The sequence below is a fragment of the Neoarius graeffei genome, chromosome 1, assembly GCF_027579695.1.
Source record: "Neoarius graeffei isolate fNeoGra1 chromosome 1, fNeoGra1.pri, whole genome shotgun sequence".
Taxonomy (NCBI): Eukaryota; Metazoa; Chordata; class Actinopteri; order Siluriformes; family Ariidae; genus Neoarius; species Neoarius graeffei.
Genome location: NC_083569.1, coordinates 63398953 through 63419600, shown reverse-complemented (window position 1 = coordinate 63419600; position 20648 = coordinate 63398953). Strand labels below are relative to the sequence as shown.

The window sequence follows — 20648 nt, the reverse complement described above, 5'->3', positions numbered from 1 at the left end:
ACCAGCTCTGGGCATTAGCTGAGCATGTATATTAGAAAGGAATCATGGTGGCAGGTAGATGACGTCAGTGCGTACAGAAGGATTTAATTTATAGGAACGTCTCCTTGGCTGTGTCTCAAACCGCCTACTGTTGTATTAATTAGTATGTCGGAATACCTTATCGGTAATACCCTTCTTAGGGTAGTGTATGGGTTTGGACGGAGCCCATATGTGTCTATTGTTCCTCTGTAGGCAGGAGGAGAGTGGAGGGAGACCTCTGATGACGTGCTCAAGGAGAACAGCATCACAGCAAAGGGGAAATAATAATAATAATATAGGGCATTGTCGGTTTTAATCGTAGTCCTTCGATAGCCAGTCTGCGTTTTTTTTTCTTTTAATATCAAAGTTCAGTAATTTAGCTTATTTAATGAATTGATTGATTGATTAATCTCGCCTTTTCCTTTGATCTCCACATCCTCTTTATAAAATAAAGGGATGCAGAATAGAGACCGGATAAAATGGTACGATTGGAGAAATTGCGTTTACGAGTCGTGTGAAGGACGATATAATAGTATTTAAGGTTCGAGTGGTGGTTCGTGCGGTTTGTCTTGAAGCAGATGCTGAGGCGGCGGATGGGGTGAGTGTGGCCGGAGCGGAGCGCTCCTAAAGCGGGCTGCTCCTGAGGGAGGGTCCGCTGCAGCTGGAGCACTCAGCGGGAATAATGCAGGACGCGGCGGACGGAGAGGAGCCCATTCTGGCTGGGACTGCCAGGGAAGAGGTGAGATCTGTGGGAGGTATTTTATTTTATTTTTTAACTTACGATGTTAATTTGGCGATGGTGCTAGGTAGGAATGAATAACAGCCAAAGCGATGTTATTGTCACAGAGAGTCCACTGAGCTCCATTAACCCTTGGAGATGTTTGGACTCACAGGGATGGACTGCTTCATGATGCATGTCCCCTTCAGCATCCTCACCGCGCTCCTGCATTGCAGTTAGGAGGAAATGCGTTGCCATAGCCTGTGTATTCAGCATCAGCATCATTATCTCATACTGCCTTCATTCTGATCGTTTTCCATGGTTTTGTCAAGTATTGATGATAAATTTGGGCTGCAGGTCCGAAACGGATGACCCTGATGAATTAGCATTGCTGTTTTGTAGGGTTTTTTTTGTTTGTTTTTGTTTCTTGGTTATAATTTTTCCCCTTTCTGAAGACATAGCAACAAAATCTTTCTTCACTTCCACTAAATGGCAGTTCAAATCTAATCCACCTTGCTGGTTTAATCGATTATAAAAGTCCTCATGTAACCCAAGTGTGAGCATTTCAGGATTTACTGTCTGAAAACACATTACTGATTCATTCAGGCCTGCCTGGAGGCTCATTTGCTCTTAAGAGTAGAGTAACCTCAGAAATCTGCATCTATATTTTTACATGCATGTTTCACAATAAGCGTATAAAAAACATTTACAAGATGAATTTGTTACTTTGCTGTTTTGGTGTTTGCCTTTTTGTCTGTATAAAATGCCACAGAGCAGAGGTTCTCTAACTTGTAGGGAGTGACCCCTTTAACTGTCGGCTGTAATAAATTCCACAGCCCCCTCAGCACATAATTACTTCATGAACATTATTTATAGCCTACTGTAATGTGTACAATAATTCTTTCTCTCTTTTTATTAGAACCATAGAGCTTTCTATTCCTCATCTTTCTACCAACAGAACATCCATCCATCATCTCTAGCCGCTTTATCCTGTTCTACAGGGTCGCAGGCAAGCTGGAGCCTATCCCAGCTGACTATGGGCGAGAGGCGGGGTACACCCTGGACAAGTCGCCAGGTCATCACAGGGCTGACATATAGAGACAAACAACCATTCACACCTACGGTCAATTTAGAGCCAGCAATTAGCCTAACCTGCATGTCTTTGGACTGTGGGGGAAACCGGAGCACCCGGAGGAAACAGGGAGAACATGCAAACTCCACACAGAAATGCCCTCGCCGGCCGCTGGGCTCAAACCCAGGACCTTCTTGCTGTGAGGCGACAGTGCTAACCACTACACCATCGTGCCGCCCCAATAGAACATGTTTGGTCAAAGATGATGTTCTTTATAGGCTGACTTGTTTTTGACTTATTCAGGATTAAACCCATTCAATTCAAGTGACCAGTCAAATAGGCTAAAGATAATTTTAAGAAATCATTAATAAATATAATAACTTTGATAGCTAACTGTAAGCTGTGATTTTCACTGTTGTAACTGCAGTAATTTAAAAAAAAAATCATGGACCCGTTGACAGTGCTTCATGTTTAAGAATCACTGCCACAAGAATCGTGAAATTGATCACTATTTGTCTAGGTATATCTAATTAAATATGAGCAGTAACTAAATTCTTGAGGTGTTCAAGTGTCTGTTGTAGTGTAAGTAGAACATGTTCCCCTGACCACCTTAAAGGTTTCACTGGATTTTACAAAACATTAGCAATCTCATTTCAATAATACTCTTACAGAGTATTTTATTAGGAATGTCTCTAAACCTACTCATTCATGCAATTATCTAATCAGCCCATCATGTTGCAACAGTGCAGCTTCAGGTAATGTTCACATCAATAATCAGAATGGGGGAAAAATGTGTTCTCAGTGATTTTTGACTGTTGCATGATTGTTAGTGCCAGACAGGCTGGTTTGAATATTACTATAGCTGCTGATCTCCTGGGATTTTCACACGTCATAGTCTCTAGAGTTTACTCAGAATAGCAAAATAAAGGAAAAAACATCCAAGGAGCAGCAGTTCTGTGGATGAAAATGCTTTTTTTGATGAAAGAGGGCAATGGAGAATGGCCAGACTGGTTTGAGCTGACAGAAAGCCTAAAGTAGCTCAGATAACCACTCTGTACAATTGTGGTGAGCAGAAAAGCATCTCAGACTGCACAACACATTGAATCTTGAGGTAGATGGACTACAACCGCAGGAGATCGCGTCAGGTTCCACTTCTGTTAGAGAACAGAAAGCTGAGGCTTCAGTGGACACAGGCTCACCAAAGTTGACTGGAAAAATGTAGCCTTGTCTGATGAACCTCGATTTCTGCCGAGGCACACAGATGGTGGGGCCAGAATTTGGCACCAACAGCAAGTATCCATGGACCCAACCTCCCTTGTGTCAACAGTCTGGTGGAGGTGGTGTAATGGTGTGGGGAATGTTTTCTTGGTACACTGTGTGCCAGTTAATACCAATCAGTCATTTGAATGCCACAGGCTATTTGAGTATTGTTGTTGACCATGTGCATCCCTTCATGGCCACAATTTACCTTTTTTAAATGGCTATTTCCAGAATGATAATGCACCATGTCACGAAGCAAACGTCTTCTCAAAATGGTTTCATGAACATGACAATGAGTTCAATGGAATTCCTAGTCACTCTGTGACTTTAACCATGGCATAGTGATTGCTGCCAGATGGGCTTGTTTGAGTATTTCAGGAACTGCTCATCTCCTGGGATTTTCACACACAACAGTCTCTAAAAGTTTACCCGGAATGGTGCAAAAAGCAAAAAAATATTCAGTGAGTGACAGTGCCATGGAAGAAGAGAAAAATGACCAAGTTGGTTCAAGCTGCCAGGAAGGATATCGGAACTCATGTAATCACACTTTACAAATGTGGTGAGCAGAAAAAGTTAGGTATGCACAAAACATCAAACCTTGAAAAGGATGGGCTACAACAGCTGAAGACCACAGCAGGTTCCACTCCTGTCCACCAAGAACAGGAATCTGAGGCTATCATGGGCACAGACTCACAGAGACTGGACAGTGGAAAATTAAAAGAAAAAAAATCACCTGGTCTTTTTTCCAGTCTTCGGCTGTCCAGGTTTGGTGAGTCTGTGCACATGTTAACCTCAGATTCTTGTTTTTGTTTGACAGGAGTGGAACCTGATGTGGTGATCTGCTCTTATAGCCCATCCACCACAAAGGTTCTGATGTGCATTCTGTGATACTTTTCTGTTCATCACAGTTGGAAAGAGTGAGTAATTGAGTTACTATAGACTTCTTGTCAGCTCAAACCACATGATTAGCTGATTAGAAAACTGCATGGATGTGCAGGTATACAGGTATTCCTAATAAAGTAGATGGTGAGTGTAGCAGTTGGGCACTCAGCATGCAGTTTTGTTTTGTTCCCCCCCCCCCCCCCCCCCCCCCCAGCAGTGGTATGGAACTATTTGCTACCATTTACCTGTTACCTATCTTCTGCACACCAAGTGGCACATGCAGTGGTGCTTGAAAGTTTGTGAACCCTTTAGAATTTTCTATATTTCTGCATAAATATGACCTAAAACAACATCAGATTTTCACACAAGTCCTTAAAGTAGACAAAGAGAACCCAGTTAAACAAATGAGACAAAAATATTATACTTGGTCATTTATTTATTGAGGAAAATGATCCAATATTACATATATGTGAGTGGCAAAAGTATTTGAACCTCTAGAATTAGCAGTTCATTTGAAGGTGAAATTAGAGTCAGGTGTTTTCAATCAATGGGATGACAATCAGGTGTGAGTGGGCACCCTGTTTTATTTAAAGAACAGGGATCTATCAAAGTCTGATCTTCACAACACATGTTTGTGGAAGTGTATCATGAACAAAGGAGATTTCTGAGGACCTCAGAAAAAGCGTTGTTGATGCTCATCAGGCTGGAAAAGGTAACAAGACCATCTCTAAAGAGTTTGGACTCCACCAATCCACAGTCAGACAAATTGTGTACAAATGGAGGAAATTCAGGACCATTGTTATCCTCCCCAGGAGTGGTCGACCAACAAAGATCACTCCAAGAGCAAGGCATGTAATAGTAGGCGAGGTCACAAAGGACCCCAGGGTAACTTCTAAGCAAGTTAAGGCCTCTCTCACATTGGCTAATGTTAATGTTCGAGTCCACCATCAGGAGAACACTGAACACCAATGGTGTGCATGGCAGGGTTGCAAGGAGAAAACCACTGCTCTCCAAAAAGAACATTGCTGCTCGTCTGCAGTTTGCTAAAGATCATGTGGACAAGCCAGAAGGCTATTGGAAAAGTGTTTTGTGGACGGATGAGACCAAAATAGAACTTTTTGGTTTAAATGAGAAGCGTTATGTTTGGAGAAAGGAAAACACTGCATTCCAGCATAAGAACCTTATCCCATCTGTGAAACATGGTGGTGGTAGTATCATGGTTTGGGCCTGTTTTGCTGCATTTGGGCCAGGACGGCTTGCCATCATTGATGGAACAATGAATTCTGAATTATACCAGCGAATTCTAAAGGAAAATGTCAGGACATCTGTCAATGAACTGAATCTCAAGAGAAGGTGGGTCACGCAGCAACAATGACCCTAAGCACACAAGTCGTTCTACCAAAGAATGGTTAAAGAAGAATAAAGTGAATGTTTTGGAATGGCCAAGTCAAAGTCCTGACCTTAATCTAATCGAAATGTTGTGGAAGGACCTGAAGTGAGCAGTTCATGTGAGGAAACCCACCAACATCCCAGAGTTGAAGCTGTTCTGTACGGAGGAATGGGCTAAAATTCCTCCAAGCCGGTGTGCGGGACTGAGCAACAGTTACCGGAAACATTTAGTTGCACATATGTCACATACGTTTGCCACTCACAGATATGTAATATTGGATCTTTTTCCTTAATAAATAAATGACCAAGTATAATATTTTTGTCTCATTTGTTTAACTGGGATCTCTTTATCTACTTTTAGGACTAGTGTGAAAATCTGATGATGTTTTAGGTCATATTTATGCAAAAATATAGAAAATTCTAAAGGGTTCACAAACTTTCAAGCACCACTGTAAGGCCTCCACAGAGTTCCTCCACTTCTTCCTGTCCGCCACAGTCATTCGCACCTCGTCCCATGAGCTCCATCCCGCTTCTCCTCTCTTTTTATCCACTGTATGCCTCCAGGTTGTTTTTGGTCGCCCTCTTTTCCCCTCTGGTGCCCAAGTCATCACTGTGTTGCTGTGATTGTTTTGATCTTGTCTTAGAATGTAGCTTATCATCTTCCATCGTCGCCATCTCACTTCCGTGCTAAATGGTTTCATATCTGCATTCTCAAGTAATTTTTCAGTGGTCACATGATGTTCCCAGTGGATTCGTAGGATTTGTCTGAGGATTTGCAGCCATTGGCCATGCAGATTTAAAGAGCTAGTGCACTCCAACCTTATTTGCCCAAATTTAATTGAATTCATGTTGCCAATGGTGCAGTTTTAGTAGTCTAACTGAAGTCTTTCACTAGTGTAAACCACTAGATGCACTGATAGATAGATAGATAGATAGATAGATAGATAGACAGACAGACAGACAGACAGACAGACAGACAGACAGACATTGGTAAAGTCGTACACGGCAAATACTAAATTTCCAGTGTTGAAATAACACCTACAGTCTTTGAGTCCAGCTGTACACTGTAAGAGTTCGTTCAGTACATCAGATGTGTATTTACCCCTTGTGTATTGCTGAATACTACATTACTGTCTCTTTACTAATTTATCTAATTCATAGGACTACATTAAGACTTTAGTTAGAGACTAATCACTGGAAAATGACTTCTGTTAAACCACCAGACCTGGAAGAGAGGAGAAAACAGATCCATCCCCCCCCAACCACACGCACACAGAGCGAGTTCTTAATTGCTGAGTTAACCTTCTGTGTCCTATTACAGTTGCAGAATGCAGCATCTTGAGATTTGACAGTGGTAGAAACTGAGAAGACTGCACCACTTAATAGTGTGTAGAGCAGTTTGCATTACTGTAACATTAACTTTACAGCATGTGTGGCAGAGTAAAAGTGAACGTGACAGTATCTTTGGACAATAGCTATATAGAGCCAGGAATCCCACAAAACTGGAAGCCCATTATTGTCATGTTGGAAGATAAACTACAGGGAAGGTCAGCTCATCCAGGGAAAAGGGTTTATTTCATATCTACACTGTCAGTACACTTTGTTCTGGTCTGTCTCTCCCAAACACACGTCTACACAACACTACTGAGAGATCACAGTAAATGTCAACATTATAGCTCTATTTCTTAATTTTAGTTGTTTGCCAATGTGAGTGCGAATGGTTGTTTGTCTCTGTGTCAGCCCTGTGATGACCTGGCGACTTGTCCAGGGTGTACCCCGCCTCTCGTCCATAGTCAGCTGGGATAGGCTCTAGCTTGCCTGCGACCCTGTAGAACAGGATAAGCAGCTATAGATAATGGATGGATGGATAGTTGTTTGCCACTAGACGTCAGTTGATGTTGAATGTGTTTGAAATAATTTTATTCAGCATTTGATGGTGCAGCATATCATTGGGCTGTGTGTCCTGTATGATTGAAAAGGATCATCAAATTACAGTATCTGTGTTATCATGGTATATAATCAAATAAGGCTTATTAGTCCAGGGAAATAAGCTAAGTGTTTGTTACACCAATTTACACATATTGGCTTTAAAATGAGCATTTATTAAAGTGGTGCTGATTTATGAAACTTCAGTGAGCTTTTAAATCTTAATTACATTCACCACTCCTTTGGCTGAATTTAGCACATGCAGTACAAAATCAAAGATGAGAGCGTGAAACCAAACACAACCGATGGTCCAGAGCAGGCAGACTTTATGCCTTTTGTCAAAAAAAAAAAGGCCTTTATTAAGTCATGATAATGTATCCTATTTTCTGTTGAGTTTGAGCTGTGAAAATGACCACCTATACGAGTATATAGCTTCTACTGGAAAATATGTTGTAATTATATACATGTAGTGTCTTTCTATGGGCGACACCCCACCAGTGATTGGGTCAGGGTGTCCAGTGGTTGATGAGGCAGATGGTGTTAGAGCACAAGAGCGTAAAAACAGGAAAAAGGGTCTTTTCCTGCTGTTTAAAACTGCTGAAAGGGCTCCCAAGAGGCACAACAGAAAAGCATTTGCCCTTTCGTTGATGATGCCACTGCCGTCCATGGATAGGAACCAAGGGAACATAATTGGCTGTTTTCTCTGGGTAATAGGGTTGACATTAGTTTCTCTCTCCCCTGTCAATCACAATGACACTAGCCAATTGTAAATGCCTGTGAGCTCATGTATGCAGAAGAGGGCAGATAGTGCTTTCCTTGGAGTGTGTTACGCTGCCCTGTGATGTAACATGAGCAGTAGTTTGAACGGATGTTTGAACAGATGGCATGTCTTTACATGCCTCAGAGAAAGCATGTATTAGCACACACTTTTCGTGGTTGGTAAATGTTGTATGATGGGGGGAGCCGACTGCTGGGCGGGAATTAGCAGCTGACCAATTTGAAGAGAAAATGTGAGGAAAAACTGCAAAGGAAAAGACAAAACATACCGACAGAGCACCTGCATTTCCCTGGGACACTTGTCACTATGCTGTATTCTCAAACTGCTTTCCAGTAGTCTTTGTTGTTTAGGAAGGTTCTTAACTGACTGAAATGACCCGCAAGTATGAAAGTGGCAGTCATGGTAAGAGTGGTTTAGACTGTCTAAATGCTAAGGGAAGGTGCTTCCTTTCATATGTCCTTTAGCATAGGGTACACTGGACCCTCCTTTATGAAGGGAAGAGAGAGAATGCCATCCCACAATTCCTTGAGGCAGCAGCGTTTAAAGTAATGCACATCAGCACACCATTCACACAAACGGGTTCTCTTATTCAGTTGTTAAAAAATGGTTAGCTGAAAGAAGGTAACACTATTAATTCATAGCATATTTTTATAGGAGATATTGATATTGGGGGGTGGCACGGTGGTGTAGTGGTTAGTGCTGTCGCCTCACAGCAAGAAGGTCCGGGTTCGAGCCCCGTGGCCGGCGAGGGCCTTTCTGTGCGGAGTTTGCATGTTCTCCCCGTGTCTGTGTGGGTTTCCTCTGGGTGCTCCGGTTTCCCCCACAGTCCAAAGACATGCAGGTTAGGTTAACTGGTGACTCTAAATTGACCGTACGTGTGAATGTGAGTGTGAATGGTTGTCTGTGTCTATGTGTCAGCCCTGTGATGACCTGGCGACTTGTCCAGGGTGTACCCCGCCTTTCACCCGTAGTCAGCTGGGATAGGCTCCAACTTGCCTGCGACCCTGTAGAACAGGATAAAGTGGCTAGAGATAATGAGATAAGATGAGATATTGATATTGGGAATAAACTGTGCAGTAACAGACACATCAGAAAAGCTTTGGACTGTGTTATGCCTCCTGCAACAAAGTCATTTTGGTCTTCTATCATGGATATTTTAAAGTGGTTTGTATTGTAAATAAATATTGTACTAATAATGAAGTGAAAACTATCCTTCAAGATTTTACATCAAATTCATGCTGTTAAAGAAACACTGGGAAGGTTCAAATTAAATACAGACTATCCTTGTGTTTTTTTTTTTTTTTTTTGCGATTTAGACAGAGAAACAATTTTTTTCCCCAGTACATTTTCTCCACTGTGGTCATTCATATTTATTTTTGGACAGATATGCAAAACTTTTATAAATAGAAAAATGGGTACTAATATAGAGGTTAATGTGAGGCAGGCATGGTAGTGTAGTGGTTAGCACTGTCGCCTCACAGCAAGAAGGTCCTGGGTTTGAGCCCAGTGGCCGGTGAGGGCCTTTCTTTGTGGAGTTTGCATGTTCTCCCTGTGTCTGCGTGGGTTTCTTCCAAGTGCTCCGGTTTCCCTCAGAGTCCAAAGACATGCAGGTTACGCTAATTGGTGGTTCTAAATTGACTGTAGGTGTGAATGTGAGTATGAATGGTTGTCTGTGTCTATGTGTCAGCCCTGCAATGACCTGGCGACTTGTCCAGGATGTACCCCGCCTCTCACCCATAGTCAGCTGGGATAGGCTCCAGCTTGCCTGCGACCCTGTAGAACAGGATAAGTGGCTACAGATAATGGATGGATATATTTGATGTGATATATTTTATATTTTGTGCCATGCTTTGTTTGGTTTATGGTTGAATATGGCACCTTGATCAAAGATGTGAAGAACAAAAAAGCCACAAAAACCTCAATATTTTAAATGAATGTGATTCATCTGATCTCGAAAAGAACTCCTAAAGAATGGACTGGGTCTCCTTTGACATGTATAAAGTTGCTCTTTATTGTGTTGATATTTTTGTGTGAAAATTGTTAATGTACCTCTTTAAATGTAAATTAAAATAAGTTTTTTGGAGAAAACAAAACAACGCAAACAATAAGACGGGCACTCACACACTTGCTGTTTTATGCAGTTATCTAATCAGCCAATCCCTTGACAGCAGCACTGATACCGATACAAGGCAAGAGCTTCAATTAATGTTCACTTCAAACGTCAGAATGGGAACATTTGTGATCTCTGTGACTTTCACTGTGGCATGGGTGTTGGTGCCAGAAGGGTTGATTTGAGTATTTCAGAAACTGCTGATCTCCTGGGGTTTTCACACACAACAGTCTCGGGAATTTACACAGAATGGTGCGAAAAACAAAAAAAACATTGAGTGAGTGACAGTTCTGTAGGTGGAAAGGCCTTATTGATAAGAGAGGTCAAAGGAAAATGGCCAGATTGGTTCGAGCTGCCAGGAAGGATATAATAAGTCATATAATCACTATTTACAACCGTGGTGAGCAGAAAAGCATCTCAGCATGCAACAGCAGGAGACCACACTGGGTTCCACTCCTGCAGCCAAGAACAGGAATCTTAGAATTAAGAACAAGTTACTATTAAAGTGGCCGGTGAGTGTATTTACAGTAGTAGATTTGTAGGCCTAATATGCCTATCTGGCATAAATTTAACAATTACTTTCATACAATAATTGATAACCATGAGTGGACAGGAAGGCGAGCCTGAGCAATCATTCTCAATGTGAGAATCATTTTGTTTCATTTTGTGACTTGTAGCCTACAATGGTGCTTGAAAGTTTGTGAACCCTTTAGAATTTTCTATATTTCTGCATAAATATGACAAAAAAAATCATCAGATTTTCACACAAGTTCTAAAATGAGATAAAGAGAATGCAGTTAAACAAATGAAACAAAAATATTATACTTGGTCATTTATTTATTGAGGAAAATGATCCAATATTACATATCTGTGAGTGGCAAAAGTATGTGAACCTTTGCTTTCAGTATCTGGTGTGACCCTCTTGTGCAGCAATAACTGCAGCTAAATGTTTCCGGTAACTGTTGATCAGTCCTGCACACCGGCTTGGAGGAATTTTAGCCCATTCCTCTGTACAGAACAGCTTCAACTATGTTGGTGGGTTTCCTCACATGAACTGCTCGCTTCAGGTCCTTCCACAACATTTCAATTGGATTAAAGTCAGGACTTTGACTTGGCCATTCCAAATCATTAACTTTATTCTTCTTTAACCATTCTTTGGTAGAACGACGCGTGTTCAGGGTCGTTGTCTTGCTGCATGACCCACCTTCTCTTGAGATTCAGTTCATGGACAGATGTCCTGATATTTTCCTTAAGAGTTTGCTGGTATCATTCAGAATTCATTGTTCCATCAATGATGGCAAGCCATCCTGGCCCAGATGCAGCAAAACAGGCCCAAACCATGATACTACCACCACCATGTTTCACAGATGGGATAAGGTTCTTATGCTGGAATGCAGTGTTTTCCTTTCTCCAAACATAACGCTTCTCATTTAAACCAAAAAATTCTACTTTGGTCTCATCCGTCCACAAAACATTTTTCCAATAGCCTTCTGGCTTGTCCACGTGACCTTTAGCAAACTGCAGACAAGCAGCAATGTTCTTTTTGGAGAGCAGTGGCTTTTTCCTTGCAACCCTCAGTGTTCTCCTGATGGTGGGCTCATGAACATTAACATTAGCCAATGTGAGAGGGGCCTTCAGTTGCTTAGAAGTTACCCTTGGGTCCTTTGTGACCTCGCTGACTATTACACGCCTTGCTCTTGGAGTGATCTTTGTTGATCAATCACTCCTGGGGAGGATAACAATGGTCTTGAATTTCCTCCATTTGTACACAATCTGTCTGACTGTGGATTGGTGGAGTCCAAACTCTTTAGAGATGGTTTTGCAACAATGCTTTTTCTGAGGTCCCCAGAAATCTCCTTTGTTCGTGCCATGATACACTTCCACACACGTGTTGTGAAGATCAGACTTTGATAGATCCCTGTTCTTTAAATAAAACAGGGTGCCCACTCACACCTGATTGTTATCCCATTGATTGAAAACACCTGACTCGAATTTCACTTTCAAATGAACTGCTAATCCTTGAGGTTCATGTACTTTTACCACTCACAGATATGTAATATTGGATCATTTTCCTCAATAAATAAATGACCAAGTATAATATTTTTGTCTCATTTGTTTAACTGGGTTCTCTTTATCTACTTTTAGGACTTGTGTGAAAATCTGATGATGTTTTAGGTCATATTTATGCAGAAATATAGAAAATTCTAAAGGGTTCACAAACTTTCAAGCACCACTGTATATTCTTTTTTTTATTTCAATTCCAACTTTGGTAATGTCATATTTTTTACCACGTTGTCTAAATTTATATGGCCATAAAACAGAACAGTAAGAATGTGTAGGGAAAAGTGGTTAGGACAGGACAGACTATTGGGATATAGCCTTTCTTTGTCATCTACTCTCTCACTTTTGTTGATCTGTGATTGTTTGTGTTCAGTATCCATCCATCCATTCATTCATTATCCGTAACCGCTTATCCTGTGCAGGGTCGCAGACAAGCTAGAGCCTATCCCAGCTGACTATGGGCGAGAGGCGGGGTACACCCTGGACAAGCCGCCAAATCATCGCAGGGCTGCTGACACGTAGAGACACACAACTCACATTCACACCTACGGTCAGTTTAGATCCACCAATTAACCTAACCTGCATATCTTTGGACTGTGGAGGAAACCGGAGCACCCAGAGGAAACCCATGCAGACACGGGGAGAACATGCAAACTCCACACAGAAAGGGCCCCATCGGCCACTGGGCTTGAACCCGGACCCTTCTTGCTGGGAGGCGACAGTGCTAACCACTACACCACTGTGCCACCCTGTGTTCAATATGATTACAAATATATCATTCTCTTGCTGTAGTGCTTTCACTGATGTTAGCGAGACGTTACTTAAACAGACACCACACTATAACAGAGCTACATCATACTTGAAGTAACCAGTATATCTCTAAAGATATTGGATAAAATACAGTTGTGAATACTGAATGATGATTACATTGGCTTTAAGTTTGTGGTTTCTGGTTTCTCATGGCTTCACTCTGCTCAAGACCAAGCATGCATGCCTTTACTCTTCACAGTATAGCTTTCCAAATGTAATCATATCCCTTCCTGAAACATTTTAGCTATCCTCTTATTGCCTTTCTGGTGAGATCATGAAATTGCCGAGAATCTTGGAGCTAAAATAATATCATTTGAAAGCTTAGATAGCTGACTGGCTGCCAATAAAGATTGTGTTTCTGTAAAAAGATAGCCGACTTAACTGGTAGGTTTTAATAAAGGAAAATGCAGTATTATATACAGTTGGGACTGGACAAGCCAGGTTAATTATTTGATTTTGCTGAAAATTATGCATTACTGTTCATTTGCTATTTATAGCTCAAATGGCTGCATTCTGTTTTTAAATAGCAGGATGGCGAGCTTCAGAAATTTTAGACGCACAAGCTGTAAATAATTGATTGCCAAATTTTCATTTTTTTTCCCTCACGGTGTTCTGCTGCAGATCCTCTAGCAGATGTGACTGTGTAAGTCAGAGACTATGGCAGAGCACATGAACCCTATGTCTTCCTCCCTGTGGAATCAGAGTGACACTTTTACTGACCATGATACTGGGTGGCAAGAGAAAGTGCTGTCGCTTGCTGGCACGGGAAATGTATTACTGGCCTCACCGGCTTAGCCTAATTTAAGGGATAAATAAGAAACTACCTTAGATTCTGATTAAAGGCACCTTTTCATGCTGATAAAGAAGCAGCTTCATCAACCCAAATCCTTCCTGTCAGTCGGTATTCGAAATGAAGCAAAACTTCAAAAACATTCATGCATTAGGTTAAAAGGAAGTATTCTACCTCATCAACAACCTCAGATTACTTGACTGTCTGGTACTTTTATGGACTCAAATCATTCTAATAGTAGAGTTAATTCTTGAGATTATGTGTCACTAGAAATCCAGCAGCCTGTGTTGTTTAAATTATATCAAGCTCATTAATTAACTACTAATTGAAACTTCTGTTGATAAGGACCTCTGCAAAAAGAAAAGAAAGAAAGAAGCAGCAAAAGGGCACTGTGGATATTAAAAGGCTGATCTCACCCCATCACCAGCTCCTCCCCATCTGCATGTGTGTGTGCTATAGTGTACATTAATAGACCCAAAAATGTTTTTACTGAGATGTCTGTTCCTCTAGACCATAACGAGATGTTAAATGCTTTTCTCTTGTCTTTCCATCCCTTTCTTCTCTTCTACAGCAGCGTCCAGTGAAGCAGTCCCTGGCTAGCTCTCTGTGTCGGGAATCACATTGGAAGTGTCTTCTTCTCACGCTACTTATGTATGGATGTTTTGGCACGCTGACCTGGTGTGGATTATGCAAGGTTCCCGTCCTCACAGTCCCCGTAGAGCTTGCAGCTACGGTATTGGAAAATGAAGAGCAGTCTACAACTTCAGCTGCTATTAACACCTACAGCCCTGACGAGTTGGCTCTGGACAGCCCTTGCTCAAGCGGCTATGTCTACATTCCCTTGGCCTTTCTGGCCATGCTATATGTGGTCTACTTGGTGGAGTGCTGGCACTGCTACTCCAAGACTGCTATGCTGGCTCAAGCAGAGGTTGCGGAAGTGTACGAGCGTGTGCAGAGACTTCAGCAGGCTACGCCATGCATCTGGTGGAAGGCCATCAGCTACCATTATGTGCGTAGGACCAGACAGGTAACACGCTACCGCAATGGAGATGCTTATACCACCACACAGGTGTACCATGAAAGGGTCAACACGCATGCATCGAGTTCAGAGTTTGACTATGCCAGGCTGGGTGTAAAAGATGTCTCAAAGGAGCTAAGGGGCCTCATGGAGCATCCGGCAGTACGTCTACGCTTTACAAAATGCTTTAGTTTCTCCAGTGCCCGAGCAGAGGCTGCCTACCTCACACAACGTGCACGGTTCTTTGGGGAAAACGAAGGCCTAGATGACTACATGGAGGCACGGGAGGGAATGCACCTGAAAAATGTAGACTTCCGTGAACATATGCTGGCCTTCCCTGACCCTGCACGGCAGCCCTGGTACGCACGCCGGAGGGTGTTCTGGCTTGCCTCAGCTTTGCTGCTGTCATGGCCGCTTCGGGTTGTGGCAGAATATCGCACCGCATATGTGCATTACCATGTAGAAAAGCTGTTTGGTGATGAAGATGACAGCAGCAGAGGAGATGGAAGCGAGAATGGAGGGATCAATGAGAATGTAAATGGACCTGGAGGAGGAGGCATGGGATCGAGCTACCGTGCCATTTCCCGGGTTAACACTGTTGACATGACGGAACTTGAGTGGCACATTCGCTGCAATCAGCAGATGGTTCCCAGCTATTCTGAAGCACTGCTGATGGATCCTGGCTCAGATGGTAACCAAGGCACTAACCCCCCTCCGGCTGGGGCAAACTCCAATATGGGAGGTCCTACGTTGCCTGTGGCCTTTGCCTCAGCCTACCTGCTCCAGAGTTGCCCTCGCTGTCGCCGATCTACTAGCAGCATGTCACTCCCTTCCAGGCTGAGAGGACCAACAGCTGCCTTGCTGACTGGTACTGTCGCTGGGATGAGGGCTAGCGGAGCAGGAGGTGTTGCTGGAGGTCCAGGCAGGCTTGTTCTGAGCAGGAGTGGTTTTTCATTGGGTCGTCTCCAAGCCACACGTCCCACATCTCTGTTCCATTCCCGCAGTGTGGGTGGAGGTCTAGGAGGAAGAGGAGAGGAGGGGAGTGGTGCAGGAGGTGGAGGTGGAGGGTTTCTTGGTTTGGGCTCAAGACAGGATGAGGAGAGCAGAGGGGTGCTAGAGGGAGAAGGGGAGGAGGAAGAAGGAGAGGGAAATGAGGAGGCTGGGGAGGTGGAGAGAGAAAGACAAGAAGCAGAAGCAGAGCAGCCAGAAGATAGCAACAGAGAGGAAGGGAGAGAGGGTGAAAGGGATCGACCTCCTGCATATCAGGATGCTTTTTTCTTCCCCGTGTTAATAGTGCATGGAGAGGAGAGTTGTCACTCAGGAGAGGACATCTCTTAAACAACAGGAACGACTCGCCAAAAAGTAGAAAAAGGGAGGATAACTATATAAAGATAGCAGTAGCACTGTTTTACAAATGAGGGATAAAGGACAGTAGGAGCTTATAGCCTTGATTGTCATGTAGGAAAGCTATGTAAAGTAGATTGGAAAATATGACTCATTATATCTATGCAAGATTGAGAGAAGTCAGGTAAAATAAATGACGGATACTCGAGGTTCTTTCTTCATTTGTCATATTCCAAAAGGAAGTATATTACAGAAGGATGAAGACCAAGAAAGAAAGAAAGAAACAAATAAATAAAATCTCTCTGTACATTTTCCAAAGTAAATACATCAAAGAAGTCATAGATCATGCTACAATCATTTCTATTTCTGGTTTTCCAGGATCATGTAACTACAATAACAGACATACTGTATAATCTTCAGGTGCAACAGAATCGCCATAACTGCAGCCTTGGAACCCAAATGGATCACAGTCTTCTGTAAGACACCCCACTTGTGCATGTAACTTAACGTTACCTCAGCCAATGTGCTAACAACAGACTTGCAATGACCGTGTTTTCCATTTTTCAGCAATGGAAGCACCATAACCCTGTTTTCTGACCTCCATCTACCTATCCAGCTTAGTCTGGTCTTAGCACCCTCACCTTCTCTAGCTTTGCATGCTGTTTGCTTAGGCTTGTTCAGAGCAAGTTGATTTTGGGAGGTAGTGATCTTTTGAACATGTTTTGGAGCTTTGGCTCCTTTAGGAAGGAGTGGTTCATCTCTGTTGTACAGTTTGGACCATGACTTCTTCTTTAAAATAAGACAGTTATATTCTGGACATTAAATGGTCCAGTACTTAGTTGATATAAGAAGCATAATAATGTGTAGAGTGTTCTCTATACTGGAAGCTTTATTACATCACTTTGTTAAAGTGAAGCACATTATGTTTTGGGTACATTTGCTATATTAGTAAATTTATTTGTTCTGTAGTGTATCACCAGTTTTGCCTCATGAAGTGCTTTGCTCAGCTACTATGCCTCACGTAGACACCTTGTTTTATGGTGCAACCATACAACACATTGCCTTCCATCATAGTCTCTGTATTTGTCTCTCATATTGTGACACACGAGCATGAACCAGCTAATCATTAATGAAAATGGTTAGTGTGCCAAGAAACACTCACTGATTGCTAATAATCGTACATATCAGTGGCCACAGTCGATACCCATTTTGTATATAGGACACACTTTTCCCAAACAATTTTTTTATTTTTGCACAAATGCTCATAAAGCCATATTTCCAGTCACTCAGTCATACATGCTATATTTGTTTTGAGTGTTTTTTATGTTCGTATGTATATTTCTGTATTTAGTGCTTATCGAACTCAGACCAATACTACAGTTGCAATATGCCACTTCTCAAGCTCTGTTGTTTATCATAGGATAAGCAAAATTATTCTATCCGCATTCACTGGATATGAGCAGTCGTGCGCTCTGATTGGCTACTCTGCTACTAGGATATCAGCTCATATACCGTAAGTAGAGAAAAACAAAATGGCGGAGCGTGTTGCTGAACCAACTGATGACAAAATAAAAACTCTACTCGAAAACAAAACCCCAAAATTATCATCAAGTATTCAAAAGAAACATCCATCCATTATCCATAACTGCTTATCCTATGCAGGGTCACGGTCAAGCTGGAGCCTATCCCAGCTGACTATGGGTGAGAGGTGGAGTACACCCTGGACAAGTCTCCAGATCATCGCAGGTCAAAAGAAACAGAAATAGCTAAAATAATTTTTTTCCCTTTTCCCCAATATTTCCTGTTCCACACTCCAGCCCAGTTGGTGGCGGTAACGTACCTTTAAGTTGGTTTGCCAACCGCCAAAAAAGCCTGAAGAAGAAAACCCCCGAAAATAAAAATAAAACAACAAAAAATATGGAATAAAAGCATTTGATGGTAAGAATGTATCTTTTTTATTTTTCAAGAATTATTATTATAAAATTTTTCACAAATTGCTACTGTCATTTCTCCAGTTTGTTTACATTCTAAGCAGAAATGATTTTGTCAGACATTTTGTATAAAGTTTTCTCATCTCATTATCTCTAGCCGCTTTATCCTGTTCTACAGGGTCGCAGGCAAGCTGGAGCCTATCCCAGCTGACTACGGGCGAAAGGCGGGGTACACCCTGGACAAGTCACCAGGTCATCACAGGGCTGACACATAGACAACCATTCACACTCATATTCACACCTACGGTCAATTTAGAGTCACCAGTTAACCTAACCTGCATGTCTTTGGACTGTGGGGGAAACCGGAGCACCCGGAGGAAACCCACGGGGAGAACATGCAAACTCCACACAGAAAGGCCCTCGCCGGCCACGGGGCTCGAACCCAGACCTTCTAGCTGTGAGGCGACAGTGCTAACCACTACACCACTGTGCCGCCCGTATAAAATTTTTATTTATCAAATTTGCAAAAAATAAAAATGCTCTGTTTCTCAAAATCCAGTGAATGTGGATAGAATAAAACAGTTATTCTACTCAATCTCGTCATACATGGCTTATAGCCAACTCGGTGCTATGCGCTTCATCGGCTATCAGCTCGTACGACTCGATTTCGTGGAATAACTGTTAAATATTTGGCAGTTTCACAAGTTTCTCAAGTTTTCTCACTCCACTGATAGCTAGATGTTCAAATACATCCACTCATTGAGTTAGTCATGTGAATGGATATGCTGTCATTTTTAAAACATGTAGACTAGGCAGACTTCCTAGTGGCACTCATAGGACACCATGTTTGGAGAAAATCAAAAGAGGGAAAAAATGTTCAGGCAGTCTTGTCAGAATGTTCTGTGTTACATCGTGAATGTTGACTACCATTGATGTTTTAATGAGAAATCACAGTGAGAAGGTATGTCACAAGCATTTAGATGAGACATTTTACTCCACACATGTAAAGGCTTTAAACTACAGCCACACTTTACAAGTCTAGACTTAACTAAACTTGAGTTGACTACTTAACATTCCAGTGCAGGCAACAGCTGATTGTTGTGTGTTTGTGAAGTTGATATGCAAGAGTCAGGAAACAGTGTGTGTTTATGTATGTAGATGTTTAAAAGAACTGTGTGAAGATGTTCAATTTCTATTCCATTTCAAGGCTTACAGGGGGAAACAAAACATTGAAGCAGTAAATCGAACAGCTTCAGTTGCTTCCAAAACTGTGCGTAGTCCAGCAGAAACAAAAGTTTTCACTCTGGGAGAATGTGTTTTTGTTGTCGTTGTTGTTTGTTTTACACTGTTAGTGATTGTGCAGTAGGATTCATCTGGAATGAATGGATAAGCTATACAGTATCCCTTTAAAGTAACTAAACTCAAATAGCAAGTGAATAGCTACTTTAAAACCTCAAACATCATACAGTGATGCAAATTGTTCTATTGTAGCAAAGATTTGATAGGTATCAGTCAGGGAAATGATGATGATGATAATGATGATGATAACCGATAATGACATTATGACATTATTTATGCTATAATAAAATCATACTGCTTGATTTAAACTACCTGCCTTATGTCATGATTACTTATTTCAATTTTCATAGAGGGGTAATCCAGTAGTTCCATGATTTGTTGACGTGGTATGACCAAGTGTGAAACTGTGAAAATCTAAATAGTGTACAGTATATACCTGCCATTACTACATTAAAAGTAGACGGCCTTTCAATGTCATATAATCAGTGAAATTTAGTTCCCTCTGAAATTTGGTCATTGTGATATGTTTATTTCTGTAATATCTTTAAAAAACCCAGGCCATTCTGTGGCTGGGAAGTTATTTAATTTGAGGGAACTCCCTAGCAAATAGTGTGCATGAAATCACTTGCTTCAGGCAGTCAAAGGAAGTCTGTGTGCGCATGCGCAGGTTTACCTTTGACCGTGCACTGACAGTTACATCATTTTGTCGCTAAACGAACAGCTGATCACACCGAGGTGCTCGCTGACCGCCAATATTATTAGTTTGGTTCTGCGTTTCCTTTTCTTCACAACATAACGTCTTTTCTTCTCGCTTTCCGTTACTGTAGTCGGTCTTTCACGTTTCATTCGCACACTCGCGTCCTCCATTTCCCTCTCCTGTTTCAAGTCAAGTTTATTTTTATAGCACTTTTGACAATAGACATTGTTGCAAAGCGGCTTTACAGAATTTTAATGACTTTAACATGAGCTAATTTTATCCCTAATGTATCCCCAATGAGCAAGCCTGTGGCGACAGTGGCAAGGAAAAACTCCCTCAGATGACATGAGGAAGAAACCTCGAGAGGAACCAGACTCAAAAGGGAACCCATCCTCATTTGGGTGAAATGTTTCAAATTTGTATCTCACAATGCCTTGTGTGAACAGGGAAAGCCCACCATGTGATGCATGATGTAGTATCTTGTTTTGCGTCATGGTGAAGCAAGAAAACATAGAGGAGAATTTAGGGCCATGTGGCCCTAAATT

The 20648-nt window shown here is 41.9% G+C and overlaps 1 protein-coding gene across 2 annotated transcripts; it reads left to right on the top strand.

Annotated features, from left to right (window-relative positions):
* The first annotated feature begins 357 nt into the window (after positions 1–357).
* On the top strand, positions 358–19661 carry LOC132869845 (transmembrane protein 151A). Of its 2 annotated transcripts, XR_009651142.1 has the most exons (3): positions 358–757; positions 14386–16652; positions 16744–19661. XR_009651142.1 is itself a non-coding variant. In XM_060903653.1 (2 exons), the coding sequence occupies exons 1-2, from the start codon at positions 701–703 to the stop codon at positions 16168–16170; spliced, it is 1842 nt and encodes a 613-aa protein (XP_060759636.1). In that variant the 5' UTR covers positions 358–700; the 3' UTR covers positions 16171–19661. The 2 variants fall into 2 exon arrangements, 1 of the variants encoding a protein (XP_060759636.1); XM_060903653.1 differs by having other exon boundaries at positions 14386–19661.
* Positions 19662–20648: the final 987 nt, after the last annotated feature.